The sequence below is a fragment of the Pogoniulus pusillus genome, chromosome 32 (assembly GCF_015220805.1).
Source record: "Pogoniulus pusillus isolate bPogPus1 chromosome 32, bPogPus1.pri, whole genome shotgun sequence".
In the NCBI taxonomy this organism is placed as follows: Eukaryota; Metazoa; Chordata; class Aves; order Piciformes; family Lybiidae; genus Pogoniulus; species Pogoniulus pusillus.
Window position 1 is genome coordinate 6,140,755 of NC_087295.1, and position 17,200 is coordinate 6,157,954.

Here is a 17,200-nt window from a genome sequence, read left to right on the forward strand (position 1 = left end):
CTCTGAGACCCTGCCTGTCTTCCTTCTCTCCCTAACCTGCTGCCAGCAAACCTACGAGTGAAGTTTTATTTTCACAGCATATCATCTAATTCTTCTCACCAAAATACTCCAGCTAGCTTCAAACTAGCACACCAGCCTGAACAACCCCAACTCCCTCAGTTTGTCCACGTAGCAGAGGTGCTCCAACCACCCTGGCAATTATTAATTTGTTATTTTAAGTAATCACCATTAAATCATTGCTAAGCCATAAATTTTTTCACTGCATTTTATCTTACCAAAAAAAATACCCAAAACAATCTTCTTATAAACTGCTGCCTTCTCACAATCTTTTCAAATGACTGTATGTGTATAGAGAGAGAGAGACACATACAAACACTATATAGAAAATGCAGAAGGGGAATAGTCTCTTGCTAACATCATAAAGATGCCAAGATTTTAAGGAATGTGCTGATGTCACAGCAGTTGCACATGGAGAGGTTTAATTGGAGAGGCCATGCAAAAGAGTGATTTGATCAGCTAATTACAGTCCAAATGCCTAAATGTCAAATGCCTTGGCCAAGGCAGGGTCCTGCAAAAGCAGATGTCCCCCCCAGCAGAGCAGGAGGGCCAGCAGCACACTTGGGTTTCCCAGTAGGAATGCACAACAATCATTCCACTGAGAAATGAAGCCCATATTTGCTCATGGCTGTTCAGAAAGGGACGAGGCTCTGAACTGCTTGCTCTCCACATACAGTCTCTCAGGGAGCCAGGCACTCCTTGTCTGGGAAGGAAAACATTTGTTTATTGATACTAAGGTTCTGTTGCCTTATTTTTTCTTGCAGAGATCTGAGGAGATGAGATTTCTCCCTCTGGCATTTCCTGGAAAACAACGCTGTGCGTGTCCTAGAGGCCCTGCCTGCGCTACGGCTGGATTCCCACCCTTGCACAGGAGAAAATCCAGCCACTTCCACATCTGCCCATTCACAGGTTTTCATTCCCAGGCGTGGTTTTTCCTTTCCATGATGTACTAAGGCATGAACAAACCTTGCCTCTTCCCGATTGTGCGCTCAACCGACTGCAGCTCGGAGAAAAACACCGCTAGGCTGTGGACCTTCACCATTAAACCTGCCACAAGGCTGAGGAATGCCAGAGCCCAAGGCTTCAGAGACTCACCCTTCTTAAATCCCTCCTTAAAGACATTTGGACTTCTTTGATGGAGGCTAGAGGAGCCCAAGCTGATGCTCTAACGAGCACTGTGCCTGCTGAGCCACCCCAGGGCACACAGCCATGGCTAACCAGGCCCCCAGTCCACCACAGTACCAACCATCTCTTCAAGCACTAAGGAGCCATGGGGCCTGTTATGCCTCACACAGAATCAACCAGGTTGGAAAAGACCTTCGAGATCATTGAGTCCAACCTATCACCTAACATCTTCCAATTAACTAAACCATGGCACTAAGTGCCTCATCCAGCCTCCTCTTAAACACCTGCAGAGACGGTGACTGTAGCACCTTCCCAGGGCTCCACCATCTCCCTGGGCAGCCCATTCCAATGGGCAATCACTCTTTCCATGTCTAACAAGCCAGGCCAGGCCAAAGGGGCCCCTCATCTGGCCCTTGAGGAGCTTCCCATGCATATATTTCTTTTGGGATCAAGCCTTGATGGCTCTTCTGCGTCAAGCCCACAGCAAACCACCACAAGCCTGCCCCAGTGACAATTGGATGGATTTAAACTGTTGTATTTCCCTATAAAATTGTATTTTGTTTGGCTCTCAGTTTCCTTAAGGGTCTCCTTAAAAAAGAAAAACCACAACCAAGACACAGCTCAATTTGCTTCAAAATAAAAGAGGAAAATTACCATAAGATATTTAACTTGCACAGTGAAAGATTTAGGCCAGGCAAATAATAATAATAATAATAATAATGTAGCTGTGAGGAAATCTTCAGTGCAGGATGGGAGGCAAATAGAAGTTGTTTCTTCTTTTGGATGTCCAGATTTTTTTTTTTCAGAAGACTGCAACACATAAAAACCTCAAACTTGAGAGCCCCTTCCCTAGCCAGCAAAGCTTTGCCACAGGCGTGGGTGAAAGCCTGCATGCCTCCATGGTTCCACATAACTCCAGCTGCCTGAGAGGTCGCATCCACACACGCCCATGGGTGTGAATGAGCCACTTCACATCAGCTGTCCCCTGGGAAAATAAATAGATAAATAAAAGGAGGGCATACAAGACTGTAGGATGGCAGGAGGAATGGCAGCAACTTCAGCAATGGAGCTGCTGAAGGATGGTGGATGGATCGGTACCTCCTTGCAGTAGTGGTTAACAAACATGCAAAATGGCTCCATTTCATCAGAGAAACAGATGTTTTTCTCCTGATAAAACAGGGCATAAACAAATTTAAACTATTTCTCCAATCGAGTAAAAAACCTTACTGAGTGCACAGCATTGCTTGGTCAAAACCCTTACTGAGTGCACAGCACTGCTTGGTCAAAAACCCTTACTGAGTGCACAGCATTGCTTGGTCAAAACCCTTACTGAGTGCACAGCATTGCTTGGTCAAAACCCTTACTGAGTGCACAGCATTGCTTGGTCAAAACCCTTACTGAGTGCACAGCATTGCTTGGTCAAAACCCTTACTGAGTGCACAGCATTGCTTGGTCAAAAACCCTTACTGAGTGCACAGCATTTCTGTGTCATAAACCTTACTGAATCCACAATATTTCTGCGTCATAAATCTTACTGAATCCACAACATTTCTGTGTCATAAACCTTACTACATCCACAACATTGCTTTGTCATATTTTTTCCTACTTAAAAAAAAACAAGGAGGCTGAACTCATATCTAGGAATAGCTTGAAACAGAAAGTCACAGTCAGAGGATACAACACAGCTGACTTGCACCAGCAATATGTATATACATTAAGAAGGGAACAGAAAGACATACATTATAGTTTTCATTGTCAGGCAATGAAAAAACAATTACTCTTTAAACTAAACAACTTGTTATTAACTGCACTGCATAAGGAATGGGGAAAATCTGGTGGTTTAAGTGGTCATGCAATAAACTGAGACGGTATGTCCCCTGAAGCTCTTACTTTCACAGATGTTGTTTGCAGCTTTATGTGATGTTTGGTGGTTTTTAAGCCACTTACATTGCTGGTACTATCTGCTTGAACTAAGGGCCCTGTATTTCACTTCAATAACTAGTTACCACAGAATCAAGCAGGTTGGAAAGGACCTCTAGGATCATCAAGTCCAACATATAACCTAACAACTTTCTAATTAATTGAACCACGGCACTAAGTGCCTCGTCCAGTCTCCTGTTAAACACCTCCAGTGATGGTGACTCCACCACCTCCTTGGGCAGCCCATTCCAGTGGCAAACCACTCTTTCTATGAAGAACTTCCTTACATCCAGCCTAAACCTGCCCTGCCACAGCTCGAGACTGTATTCTCTTGTTCGGTCACTGGTTGCCTGGGAGAAGAGACTAATCCCCCATCCATATTTTCTCCACAGGGAAGTCTGAGCTCTGAACTAGAAGACATGGAGAAGGGAAAAAAATACTGATAATCCACGAAGAGAGGAGAGAAGGGAAACTGAAGGCTAAAAGGAATCATTCTTCTTCCCTTATGGAAAAAAGATGAATGTCTTTCCTATGCCTGTGATTTAAATGACCATGCACCTTGCTATACCATGCACCTGATGAAAGGAGAACAATGCTTACCTTCAATGTAAAACACCTCTTGGGTATTGTGTAAAATACAATGCAACAGGTAATGAAAGAGCATTTTGTGTCTTGCTTACTGTTTGTAACACTGAAATGAAGTAAAACCAGAGTCCATGTCAGTGCTATCCATACCTATATATGTCATGACTGCCATAGACATGCCTTTTGTTTTTGATGGGTGGCTGAAAGTGAGGACAGTTCTCCTACTGTGTGTGAAGGCTTTGGTTTTAACAGTGGATAGGTGAAATAGCATTGTTCCAAGTGAATTCAGAGTTTGGCTACATCCAGAGCTTCTGTGAACTCAAAATTGCTGGACTGCAGCCCATTGGACCATAGTTAGGACAGGAAATTTTAGGAAAACAAACTTCCATCTCTTCAAGGAGTTAGTAAATAGCACCCTGTGGGAAACAGCCCTCAGAGACAAGGGTGTGGAACAAAGCTGGTAGATCTCTAAGGATGCTTTCCATGGAGATCTCAATCCCCCACATATAAGAAATCAGGCAAGGAAGGCAAGAGACCACCATGGCTGAGACTTGCTTGTCAAACTAAGGAGCAGATTTGGAATACACAGGAAATGGAAGAAGGGAGAAGGGACAGGCATCCCAGAAGGAGTACAGGGATGTTGCCTGGGTGTGTAAGGACAAGGTCAGGAGGCCAAGATGCAGCTGGAACTGAACTTGGCAAGGGGTGTAAAGAAAACCAAGAAAGGCTTCTACAGGTACATTAACCAGAAAAGGAAGGTTAAAGAAGGTGTCACACTTGATGAGTGACAGTGGGGAAATAGTAACAATAGATGAGGAGAAGGCTGAGATTCTCATCAACTTGTTTTGCCTCAGTCTTCCCTGGCAACCCCTATCCTCATAGCTCTTATTTTGATGGCCCACAAGATGGAGACCACAGAGACAAAGTCCCTCACACTCTAAGTGAAGACAAGGTGCAGGAAAGGGCTACAAAAATGATCAGGGGGTTGGAGCACTTCTGCTACGAGAACAGGCTGAGGGAGCTGGGCTTGTTCAGCTTGAAGAAGAGAAAGCTCCAGGGAGACCTAATAGCAGCCTTCCAGGGCCTGAAGGGAGCTACAAGAAGGATAGAGAGAGACTGTTTACAAAGACCTATAGTGACAGGACAAGGGGCAATGGCTTCAAACTAGAGAAGAGCAGACTTAGATTGGATGTTAGGAACAAGTTCTTTACCATAAGGGTGGTGGTGAAACACTTAAACAGGCTGCTTGAGGAAGTGGCTGGGGCCCCATCCCTGGAAATATTCAAGATGAGGCTTGGCTGGGCTCTAGGCAACCTGATCTAGTTGAGGATGCCCCTGCTGACTGCAGAGGTGGTTGGACTAGATGACCTTTGGGAGGTCTCTGCCTACCCAGACCATTCTATTATTTTGTGATCAAAACATTTTGACTTGAACACATATCTGATAACACTTCGAGGGGGGGGGGGGGGGGGGGGATCAGAGCTTACAGAAGAGTAATAAATGAATTAATTACAGCAGCACATCATGACACACAGCAACGATGCAAAGCAACGAGTGTCCTTGCTCCCTACAGATGTCTAGACTCCATCTGATCACTATAGGGTCTGACAACGCCACATGCACTGATTAACCTCATTTCCTTGCACCACTGAGAAGCAAAAGGTCACTAAAATTGTTTTCCAAGAGGAAATGGAAGCACAAAGGCTTGAACAACCTGCATACAGAGACTATTTGAACAGTAAAAGCACCTCTAACATAGAGCAGAGTTTGGCACTATGTTTTAGGAGAATTCAGACAGATGCAGTTCTCCCCAGGGAGCCAGCAACCTAGCCCAGACAGACACTGGGCTCCTGCATTCCAGCATAACTCTTTCATCACAGAACCACAGCTCCACATCAGCCCACCTAACTCCCATCTGCAACAGCCGTCCAAGTCCAGGCTTCTTTCATCCCACGCAGCCGCAGTTACAGGAGCCCCACATCCTGGACAGCCATGTCCCAGCTTCACAGACCTCACCCTACTACCTAGAGCCACTCTGCCTCTCCCAGACAGCAGATCAGCCCCAAAGGCATGAAGAGCAAGATTGCTTCTACCTCCTTTCCACTTTGGTGCTCGGTAGTGGCACCTGTCACTCATACAGCACTGCCATCCGTCCATACAGCGAAGTGGTGCAATTACTGTGTCAGCTCACAGCTCCTGCACATCTCAACAGCAACATTGTATAGATATTGTATAGTGGATTTGGTGCTTTCCACTTAGCTCTAGGCAATAATTACTGTCATGAACAGATCTTTTGTTTTCACACCTCTGTTATTGTTTCTCATCTGCCCGCAGACTGCCAGGCACCCCCAATGACACAGACCCCAAGTCACTAACCTAACTGCAGCAGCAACAGCTGATAGCAAAGCAGTAAGATGAGACAGTCTGGAGGAGTGAGGATCTCAGGTTAAAAGAGAAGTAAGGCTGAGAAAGAAGTAATTGGATATAACAGTACACAAAGGAAAAGCTGTGCTGCATGATGAGTCTGAAGGCAAATGCCCCTCAACTTCTTTAAGCAAACTTCAATGCCATAACTTGTCATAAGTTCCAGAGTGCAATAAATTCCTGTATCTCCCATCTCCACAGATGGAATGTGGACAGTTACAATAAAATATCATGTGCATTGAAAGCCTCTTCCTATTTAAGACAGTGTTTTGCTACACTACAAAGAAGAGCAGCATAGAACCAAAAAGCTAGCAATCTTTCTGTCTTAGCACTGTGGTATGGGGTTTGCACCACAAAGCAGGGATGTTTTGATGGCTTCCACAAAACCAAATGTGGTCTGAACCCTATGGGAAAACTTGCTTATGCCTTTAGAGGCAAGGCATGTGAGCATGTGCTGTTCCCTTTGCTTACTAACCAAAGGGTCCAGCAGCTTTTCCCACCTCCACCACCTACTGCAGAGGAGTAGGTAACAACCCCAGCTCTCCCCATCACTTAGGGTGCTTCTCACAGTAGACACAGCCATGCTTCTTTGCAAACTGGATGCATCTGAGGACTGAAGAGGGAGCTCCATGTTTTTGGAAAGCCATCAGAACTACAGGAAAAATAACCACACAAAAACATTGCCTGGAAGACTGTGGCTCCATATGCCAACTACTCCAGAAAGGACATCCAGCTCACAGAAACCAGATTAGTTCCTACTCAGAGAGATTGCATTTAACTACTAAGGCTTGCTGCTGTTCTCATTAGGTCTCAGCCACTTCCAGACATCTGTCAGCCCTTTCAGGCAAGCCAGGGAAAAATAAGATGGATTGAGACTACTACTATGTTGCTGCACCATTACCATACAGTCAGGAAACTTCCATTTCCTCCTTTGTCTTTCATTGTTAAGCCTGCTTTATGTGGAGAGAAACCATTCTTTATGCATGAAGTATGCCTCCCCTAAGGTCAGACTGCTCTTCCTTTCTGGCACTAAACTTGTGTTATACAACTGAATAATCCATCTCAAGGTGCACACACACACAGAGGTGGACAGAGATTGATGTGCACTCAACTGGCCCATAACCTTTACCAGTTAGGTGAGAGACCATGCTGGTTTGGGGCCATGCAGCCACATCAGCCTCTCACAGGGCTTATCACCTTAGCTGTGCTGAAGATGGGGCTGCTGAAAATGAGCACATGCCTGCCTGCAGGCATTTGTACATGGCAACTCCTGGAGAAGTCCCAGGACCTCAGCAGGTGAAGGTGCAGACCCCAGTTTTGGGTTTCCAGGCACAGGACTGGCAGCCTCCTAGTGATAGCCACAGAGACCCTTCAGCAGCATTATGCACATGGATTATTCCTGTCAGACGTGCTCCTTCTCCCTTTGGGCTGTTCCTCACTGTCAGCAGAGGAAAATTTCTTCTTCTGCTTCCAGCAAGCAAAGGAAAAAATTTACAAGGATGGCTGCAACCTTATTTCAAAACAAATCTGAAAGAACAAATCCTACTGCATGGCATACCATGAGTATTTCTCTTGGAGTTTGCTTTATTGAAACCAAAAAGATGCAGGAGTAAACAAATGTGGCCATCCCTCGTGATACTTTGTGATTTCATGTCTGATGGCGGGGAGAGGGGGTGGAGAAAAATCAGTCTCAAACCTCCAATTTTCATTCTAGCATGGAGTGAAATTAAGCCAACATCATGCTGCACCAGCCCTGCCAACTTTCCACTGGCTGCTCTGCGTGTATTAGGCCCACACATTTCTATTTTCTAGCAATTCCTGGCAAATATCCTGTCAGATTAGCAGCACTTTTACTCCAAAGACATGACGCATGTTAAAACACTTCCAGAAACCACCTCCCAGCCACAGCTTCAGACGAGTCACTGCTAAGGCAGTGCAGGAGCAGAGATGCAGGGTCAGAGGGAGCCTCAGAGGCATCCCCATGCATATGTGTTGGCCATGAAGTCAGTATCAGGTGACTTACTCTGCATTACCTCAGCCTGAGGCCCTATCCTGATTTTGCTGAAAGGAACAAGGGGGGGAACAGTAAAAATAAAAGAACAAATACAGCAGGACAGTGCTCACACAGGAAGGCTTACATAGTTTTCAGGGTAGCAGAATGCTGGAACAGGTTGCCCAGGGAGGTGGTGGAGGCCCCATCCCCAGAGACATTTGAGTTCAGACTTGACAATGTTCTGAGCAGCCTGATCTAGTTGGAGATATCCATGATCACTGCAGGGGTTTGGACTAGATGAATTATACAAGTTCCTTCCAACCCAATGCATTTTATGATCCTGTGATAGTTGCTTGCATTCTGCTGCAGAGCAGTTGTCATTGCTGGGTCAAGAGATCTGAAACCTCTCCCATTTCAAACAATGCCCAGTTTCAGAGCTGGGAAATGCTCAGCGCATGAATGTGTGCCATCTGCAGAAGGTGTGTGGGTTTGTGGTGGCAGCAAAGCCTGGAACGAGGCAAGGACTCATCTCATGAGAAAGAGAAGGCATAGAATGAAGCAAGTTCTGACACAGAGTAGGCTTCATCAACCACTGAGCTGGAACACAGTCACTCACTAGGAGCAGAGATACTTGCTGGGACATCCACCGCTGTGTCCCGCTCACACTTAATGTCAGCAACAAGGCTGCTGCTGGGAGCTTTGGACAGGGGGAAAATGAATAAATAACTAAAATCAGCTGCCTTGTCCACTCCTTGAAGTGAACAAGGTGTTAAGCAACTCTTCTCCCCCCTCCAGTCCTGTGATAAATCACTACACAAAAACGTAGGTGCTTTGATAAGATGGGCAAATTGGTTGCTAATTGCAAAGCAATTCAAGGTTTTCAGTCTGTGCTACAGTGTAACATGAAAGGCCAAGCTCAGATCAGTATCTACTGATTATTCACATAGGGGCAGAGAGCTCCTGTTTCAAAATAAGGCTTGAGAAACTTATTATCCCTCTAGCAAGTGCAGCCATGCAAAGTCACAGGACCCATTTGGTCACCCACCCCCTCAGCAGTGCCACAAGGCAGCTGTATGGTGGCAAGAAATATAAAATCAATGGTAAAAGGAGGGGAAAGAAGAAAAAATGAAAAGAATAAGAAAAAGAAGATAGCAGCCACAAAATGAGAAGAGAGAGCACAGCCCCACACCCCTCACCTTCATAGCAGGGCATGAGCTTCCTCCCGTTGGGCTGCAGGTTTGGGGGGATGATGTTGCAGAAGCCGTGGGGCAAGATGTACTCCGTCTCGTAGTAGATGTTCTTCCAGCGGTGCGCGCATGCCTAAACAGATCATGTCACATCCATTATTGACCCAGGCTTACAAGAGAGCCCTCCAGCCAAGGCAGAGCATTGCCTCTCTTTACACCCCACTCTTTCTAGACAGAGTACCTTCTCACTGTTATCTTCTGCAGCTGCCTGACCTGGTGTGGTAGTTTCAGAGTTAACACCCTGGCTCTATTTGAACTTATAAATAGGGAATTGTATTGGATATAGAAGGACAACAACAGATAAGTCTACACCATTCCATTTGTTTGCTCTTTAGGATACAAGTCTGCTGTATAAATCATTTTTCCCCTTTTTGCTCTTGCCCTTCACTCCTCAGCCCTGGCTGACTTCTGCTGGTTGATGTTGCATAGCTGCACTAACCCTGGCTGAGCAGGTAACAGAGAGCCTGATTTATCATAGAATTAACCAGGTTGGAAGAGACATCTAAGATCATCCAGTCCAACCTATCACCCAGCCCTATCCAATTAACTAGATCTTTATTTTGTTACCCAGGAGGGTGGGGGAAACAATTTGAGAGGATTTCTGGTGTTATTTTCTATGTTGTAAACAATTGATCAGTACATATAAATATATCCTCACATGCACACAACTAGGAAAACAGGAGGTCTCAGAGCAAGACAGTGTCCACACTGGAGGTCTCACTGTGTGAATACTCATGGCCAGTGAAGCTTTTCTAATTACAGATGCACAAACAGAATCCAGTCAGAACAAAAAAACATGAAAACCAGGAAGACAGACACTGAGAATACACACAAGAGAATCATAATGGATGCCAAGACTCAGAAAGTTGCTAAGATTGTATTAGAAGGTTATCCCACCAGAGGATGTGTGTGTGCATCAAAGGCTTGTCTTGCTAGGAAAGGCAGCTTTATTTCTCTTTCTGGTGACAGTAAAGCTGAGTTTGTTTACTGGTGAAGCATTTCAGTGAAAACGCCAGGGATTTTGTGGCACATTAGTCAAGGTCCAGATGGGTTGCAGAGATTCACTCTTTGTAGTGAAGAAAAAGACCACCCTGCAAAACCAGAGCTAAGCAGTGTCACAAGGATGCTTGCTCAGTTCAGCTGCCACTTGAAGGCACAAAAAAAGCAGTGTGGAGCCTGGTCCACACCTTCCTAGAGCCCATTTGCTCCAAAAATTAACACTGCATTGCTGTCAGACAAGCCACAAGTTCCCTGATGCTCAGGTGTTCCTTGGAATAAAAGGAGATCAACATGCCAGGCCGTATCTCCAGCTGGCCTAAGTCTCTAAAACAGCAGAGATGTGTGAATTCCCATCAGTAAATATCATTAAAGGCTAGGCCATATGCAAAGAGAGCAGACTGTATGCTACAAATTATCTCCTTCACTTACTCTCAACTTTTCCTGGGAACCACCAAACAATCTCTGTATTTGACTCTTCTCCCCAAGCAAGACACTCCCCATCTACCTTCACTTAGCCCTGTCCCACTTTTCTGCCTCAGCACCTCAGATTTGCTGACAGCACTGTAAATGATTGGCATCATTTAAAAACATAGCTGTAAGACAGACACAGTTCTGCCACCTAGCCAGTAAAGGACACAGAGAGTGCCTCAACCACTTGGAAGCTCAAAACTCAAGACAGGCCTCTTCCCATATACTCAACCATGGATAGACACGAAAAGGTAACTCTCTTTTTTACTGAAGCAGAGCAAAATCAGTTGTGCAAAAGCCTGCTCTGTTGCTAGCAGTGCTGCATTTGGTGTTTGACATTTATTGCTTTGCTAACTTCCAGCTTCAAGAAGAAACACATTCTGAAGATGGCTAGGACAGAGAGATAGCAAGGGAGTCCAGAGGCATGGAAAGATCTGCACCACACCACATGGCACAGGATGTCACCCACCAGGAGAAGGATGCTTCTGATGGCATTTGGCTTGGCAGCTAGACACGTGAGGACTCCTACAAAGAGCAGGACTGGGGACACCCTTATGTGCTTTAAGGAAGCTCAGTTATGACTTCAATCCCCCATGCATCATTCAAAAAACCAGCACGTGAAACGTTCGTTTTCAGAGCAACCAGGAAACAGTTTTTCTCCTGGTGGACCTGTGCTCTGAGCACAAATATGCACAGGCACAGCCCTTTTAAAGACAGTACCCTAAAGACACATACCATTAAAGCTACAGTCAAGACAACTCCAACTCCAGATATAAAGCAAAGCGGAAACAGACCAAGGGCAATTTTTAGGCGTATGGAAAGATAAATAAAGGATCGTGATATCGTAAATTCCTGGAGATTTTAGATCTTGGAAACTGCAAGGGACTCACATAAATTAACCAACTAATCTCTCCCAGAGGACCACAAATGACAGAGTCAGGGAGAGCAGCAGCATTTCATCACAAACAGGAGGCTTTGCGCAGGAGTGAGGTGCAGAGGCCAAGAAAAATGGAACAATATAAAGAGACAGAAAGGAGCTGCTGCATGAGAAGTATGTTCAAAATCAGCTGGAGGCTGTGGGCTCAGTTTAGTAATTTTGGGTACACTGCCTTAACGTGTTAGGAGCTGGGGTTTGGTGGGGGGTCTTTTTTAATAGACACTTTTCTGTACCTTCAGCACACTGTGTTCACCTCTGACTGCCTGAGCCTGCAGACAGCTTGTAGCTGTAGCTCCCAGAGATGAGCTCCACCTTGGTTATCTCAGTGGGGGCTTCCACAAACTCCCTCACAGCACAGCTGCAGATTTTGACATTTTCCCAATGAACAGGAGTTCAGCAGCTCCTCTTCCTCCCTGCATCCCATTCTTCCTCCCTGAAACCCATTTCTCTGAAGCCAAGCAACCAGCACATTTGTCTGTCTGCCACAGCAACGCTCATTCACAGCTGCTTCTGGATTTTCTGCCTTCCCAAAAGTGTTTAGTTGGACTACAGTACACGGTTCCTGCATTAGTCCAAGTTGCTGAGGCAGACTGATGGGCTACCAAAGCCATTTTTGGCAGTACATGATCCTTCTTCTTGGATTGCACAGGTCTTAAGAGGTCTTCTGAACAGAGATGAGTTCCCTGAATATGATGCTGTAGAGAAGGTTCTTAACTGTCTTTGGGTTTTTTTCCTAATGTGACAGCACACAACTGGCAACTTACACACAGCACACTTAGATGCAAGCCATAAGCAGGCCCCTGTGCAATGTAAAAGCCATCAGCATGCTGTAGTTTACAGCAGCTGCTGCAAGGGCACAGGCTCTGGCTCTACCACGGAAAAAGGATGTACATCTTTGAAGCTGCACCTCAAATGCTGTGTTCAGTTTTCAAGCTCTCACTACAAAAATCACATAGAGGTGCTGGGGTGTGTTCATAAAAGAGCAATGAAACTGGTAAGAGGTCTACAGCACAAGCCTTATGAGAAGCAGCTGAGGGAACTGGAGTTGTTTAGAGAAAAGGAGATTTAGGGGAGATCATACTGCTCTCTACAACTACCTGTTGTAGTGAGGTTAGAGTCAGTCTCTTCTCCCAAGTAACAGAATGAGAGGAAACAGCCTCAAGTTGTGCCAGGGGAAGTTTAGTTTGGGTATTAGGAAAAATTTCTTCACCAGAAGGGTTGTCAAGCACTGGAACAGGCTGCCCAGGGAAGCAGTGGAATGACCATCTCTGGAGGTATTTAAAAGATGTGTAGATGTGGTGCTCAGTGACATGATTTATTGGTGACCTTCCAGTGCTGGGTTAATGGTTGAACTCAATCTCAAAAGGTCTTTCCCAAGCAAAACAATTCCATGATTATATGAAAATAAAATGCTTCTGGGCAAAACACATGGAGGTCTCTATTGATGGCAGGCACTGCATGACCACGATGCAATGAATAAGCCATTTCAGAACTGCAGCCACTTTGTTCTTTTGCACACAAGGACTTTGGACCACAGGAAAGGCAACACCAGACTTGGGCTTCACTTCAAAGGCTGAGAGCCCCACCTGAATGCACAGTCCTTACAGAGCCCTCTGCTGATTCCTGAAGTTAAGAATTCAAACAAGGGACTTTTTGAATGCGCCACTGTTAGTCCAAACTTGGTTTGTTTTCTCTAGGAATTCAGCCTTGCCCAGGAACGGGGTTTGGTTTGGTTGGAGTTTTGGTGGTGGTGTTGTTATTGGGGCTGTTTGTTTGTTACAGACACATATGTACAATCACCAGACGTGCCAGTAAGTCAACTGTTTAAAATGAAAAACAGCAACACTTGATAAAAAACAGAGTAAGGAGAGATGTGGCAGGTGTTTAGGAAGAGCAAGGCTGAAGGATGTGGCTTATCTCCAACTCATAATGCACTGGCCTTGGTTCCTCTCCCAGCAAAAGCAAAAAGACTTCTGCCATATCCGTTTGGAAGGAGCTGGCAGTCTCAATTGTATTACTGCAGCACTTAGATTAATGCAAATATTGACTGATGGCATACCCAAGGACAGGAAACCACTGAACTGCAAAACTCAGAGCTTTCTTTTAGCTAATATTACTTCTTTGATTGTTTAAATCCCCATTGTTTGTTTACTTTTTTTCCTATTTAGTCCATCACACAAACATAAAATACTACTTATGTTGTCATCCTGGCACAATACAGGTTCAAACACAATCTACTTTCTACCAAAAAAGAGCTAAGCCTCACCCCCTGCACACTCCTCGCTGCTCCTTTCCACTGAAGCTGGTGCTGTTGTTGAGCAATTGAGGAAGGCTGGTTAGAGAGAAGTTTCAGACACTAAGCAGTTTCAAAGCAAAAGTAGCAGCTTCTTTGTTCAATCCACAGTTAAACTGAGACTAATTCCTCAAACACTGCACATCAAGAACAGGAATAGCTCAGAGGTTTAAAAAGTGGCTACTTAGATTTATGGGGGGGGACAGACAGACAAATAGACAGACCTCCCCTCCAGGGATGGCGACTCCACCACCTCCCTGGGCAGCCCATTCCAATCCCAATCACTCTCTCTGCCAACAACTTCCTCCTAACATCCAGCCTAGACCTTCCCTGGCACAACTTGAGACTGTGTTCCCTGGGAGAAGAGACCAACCCCCACCTGGCTACAGACTCCCTTCAGGTAGCTGTAGACAGTAATGAGGTCACCCCTGAGCCTTCTCTTCTCCAGGATAAACACCCCCAGCTCCCTCAGCCTCTCCTCACAGGGCTGTGTCCCAGGCCCCTCACCAACGTTGTTGCCCTTCTCTGGACGTGTTCCAATATCTCAATATCTCTCTCAAATTGAGTAGCTCAGAACTGTGCAATTAGCTTAAGATCAAGTGGTTTATCAACAAGTATTAGGTATTTGAACATCATCAAGCATCCAAACATCTGCTCGGTGAGGGCAGCATATCTTGTCAGAGGGATGGCTTAGGACTGCCTTAAATCAGTCTAACTTGTGGAGACATTTTACCACTTACACTGCACTGGGTTCAGCACACAAATAGCTGCACATTTCACTTCAACTACATTCTGCTTTTAACCTGTTTCAGGCCTGAAATATCTATTCCCTCAGCCCCAGTCTAAGCCCTCACAGCCTGCCTATGTCTTTCACTCTTACAGCCCCCAATCAATCATCCCCAGACCTGATAGCTGCCTGGCTTTTTCCCCCTACCAGTTTTCTCTTCCTTTGCTGCTTCTATCTAGGGAGCTGATGCCTAAGTATCAGCTTGCAATCCATCTGCTTTTGAAGTAAAATACACAAATCTACTATTCTTTAAATATCACTTTTACCAAAATGGCTCAGTTTTACCTGAAAATTATTTTTTAAAATGTACTTGCTAGTTTCTGAAAGTGGGACCAGACTTCAGCAAGATGATGATGAGTGGAAAATGGAAAGGATCATAGTATAGTTTAGGTTGGAAGGGAACTCAAAGTTCCAAGCCCCGGCTATATGCTCCCACTAGAACAGGTCACTCAAGGCCTCATCCAACCTACCCCTGAACACCTCCAGGGAGGGAGCATCCAGAGCCTCCCTGGGCAACCCATTGCAGTGTAAATGGATTCTTGTATCAAGGTAGCATAACCCTGATCAGGGCAACGTAGTCCTCAGCTGTCATGCAGCACTTAAAAGGCGCACAGATGAGGATATCCCTTGAAAACATGGTGCTAGTTTGAAGCTAGCTAGAATGTTTTGGTGAGAAGAACTAGATCATAGGCTGTGAAAGGGAAACAGTGGTGATGTCTACTTCCCTCAGAGTCTTGCTGAAGAAGAAATGAAAACATTAGATAACACTCTGGCCATTTTGTCTCACTCTCTGGCTGAGCACTGACTGAGCTGCAGCTCCCTAACCTCACCTTCCACTCACCTTTGCTTCTTAACCCCTCTGGCCGAACCTCCATTCTTCCTTAGGACTGGGGTAAGGTTGAGAGGGGCAGGGGGAAGGTGAAGGGGCAGTTGAGAGCTCCTCCTGGGGACTCAGGTTTCTGGGAGGGCTGTTGTGTTTCTGTATTACCTTTTACCTTGTATATTTCTGTCTATAACTGTATATGCTGTAAATATCTGCTTGTACATTGTGCTAGCTGTAAATAAATAGCTTCATTTATATTCCCAGAGCCTGCTGAGTCTAGTTGGGTATTTCTAAAGTGTGGGGGGGTGGGGAACACCCAAACCACCACAAACATGAATTGCTTACATTAGAACAGATGCCTTAATTTTACACTCTGTGCAGGTTTATAAGGTATTTTAGTAATGCTCATTGAAAACACCCATGAAATACAAGACATCAGCCAACCCCACAGCACTGGCAGCTGCACACCAAAAGCAACAATCAGATAAGATGGCACAGTGCTATCACAGAAAAGTTGGTGTTGCAAGGAGTTAGGGTGTAAGAGTTTGGACTCTAAGTGCATATTAAGAAAAATACCTTTGAGTGAAGTGGCTTTGTCCACTTTCCTGACACAGGTGATTATTCTGGCACAGTGATTATTGTGCAAGCCCTTTCTCACCAGCAGCTTTGTGACAGCTCAGTGCTGGGTAGCAGAGAAATCTCCTGTCTCAGTGGAAAGATGGGATCATGCTGCAAATTGCCAACTCTCAAAGAGGGGGGTTTAGAATTGCATTGTTGTCAGGGTTACTTTGATACAAAGCTTGAAATCTGCCTGCCACATTCACAACCATTTGTTGCAGTTGTTTTTTTTTTTTACTCAGCTCCCAATCCTGCAGACAGACTCATTTGGGCAGACAGAACCCAGCCACGGACATAGAGGAGGACAGCTATTGATCTCAACACACTCCTGCATTTTAGAAAGCTTTTTGCACAGCTCTCTTTATGATTATTTTCTCCATCACAGGAAACCTTGCTTTGCAAAGATGAATTCCACATCCAAAGAACCACATCTGCTGTCCTTGACCTGTGTGCATGGTAACCACGTCACAGACAACAAGGCCACCCACACACCACTAAGTCACCTCTCCTTGCAAGCCTTCTGCCTTGCTAGTGGAAATTTAACATGCATAAATTAAAATGCTGGCACAAAGACTCATCTTATATTCTTCATTGTAACTTCTGACACACAATACTTATGCTCATGTAAAATGGATGTGTACATGTTCACTACACAAAGGACAGAAAGAACAAACTAGCAGGTACCTTCCAGACAAAGTTGTCATGAATTTGGCTCAAAGATTTAATCTCACAGATAGAGGAAGGAACCCTTGGGTGACACAAGTCAGGTGTGACAGCTTTGAAGTCCTCCCTCTACAAATAAAGCTTTCTGGCTGGGGCTCACTTTTCCTTCCGCTTAAAGAAAAGGAATACAGAATTTGCTGCCTGCAAGGCTGGGCTCTGTCAGTCACTGCTGAACACATTAATCCTGACGTGTTTAGCATT

At 45.2% G+C, this 17,200-nt stretch overlaps 1 protein-coding gene across 1 annotated transcript in view; it reads right to left on the reverse strand.

Annotated features, from left to right (window-relative positions):
- ITGA9 (integrin subunit alpha 9) overlaps window positions 1-17,200 on the reverse strand; it is a 244,780-nt gene that overhangs the window by 217,663 nt on the left and 9,917 nt on the right. Inside the window, exon 4 of the mRNA XM_064169690.1 lies at window positions 9,301-9,424. Within this exon, the coding sequence (XP_064025760.1) occupies window positions 9,301-9,424 (124 nt within the window). The remainder of the gene's footprint in view (window positions 1-9,300; window positions 9,425-17,200) is intronic.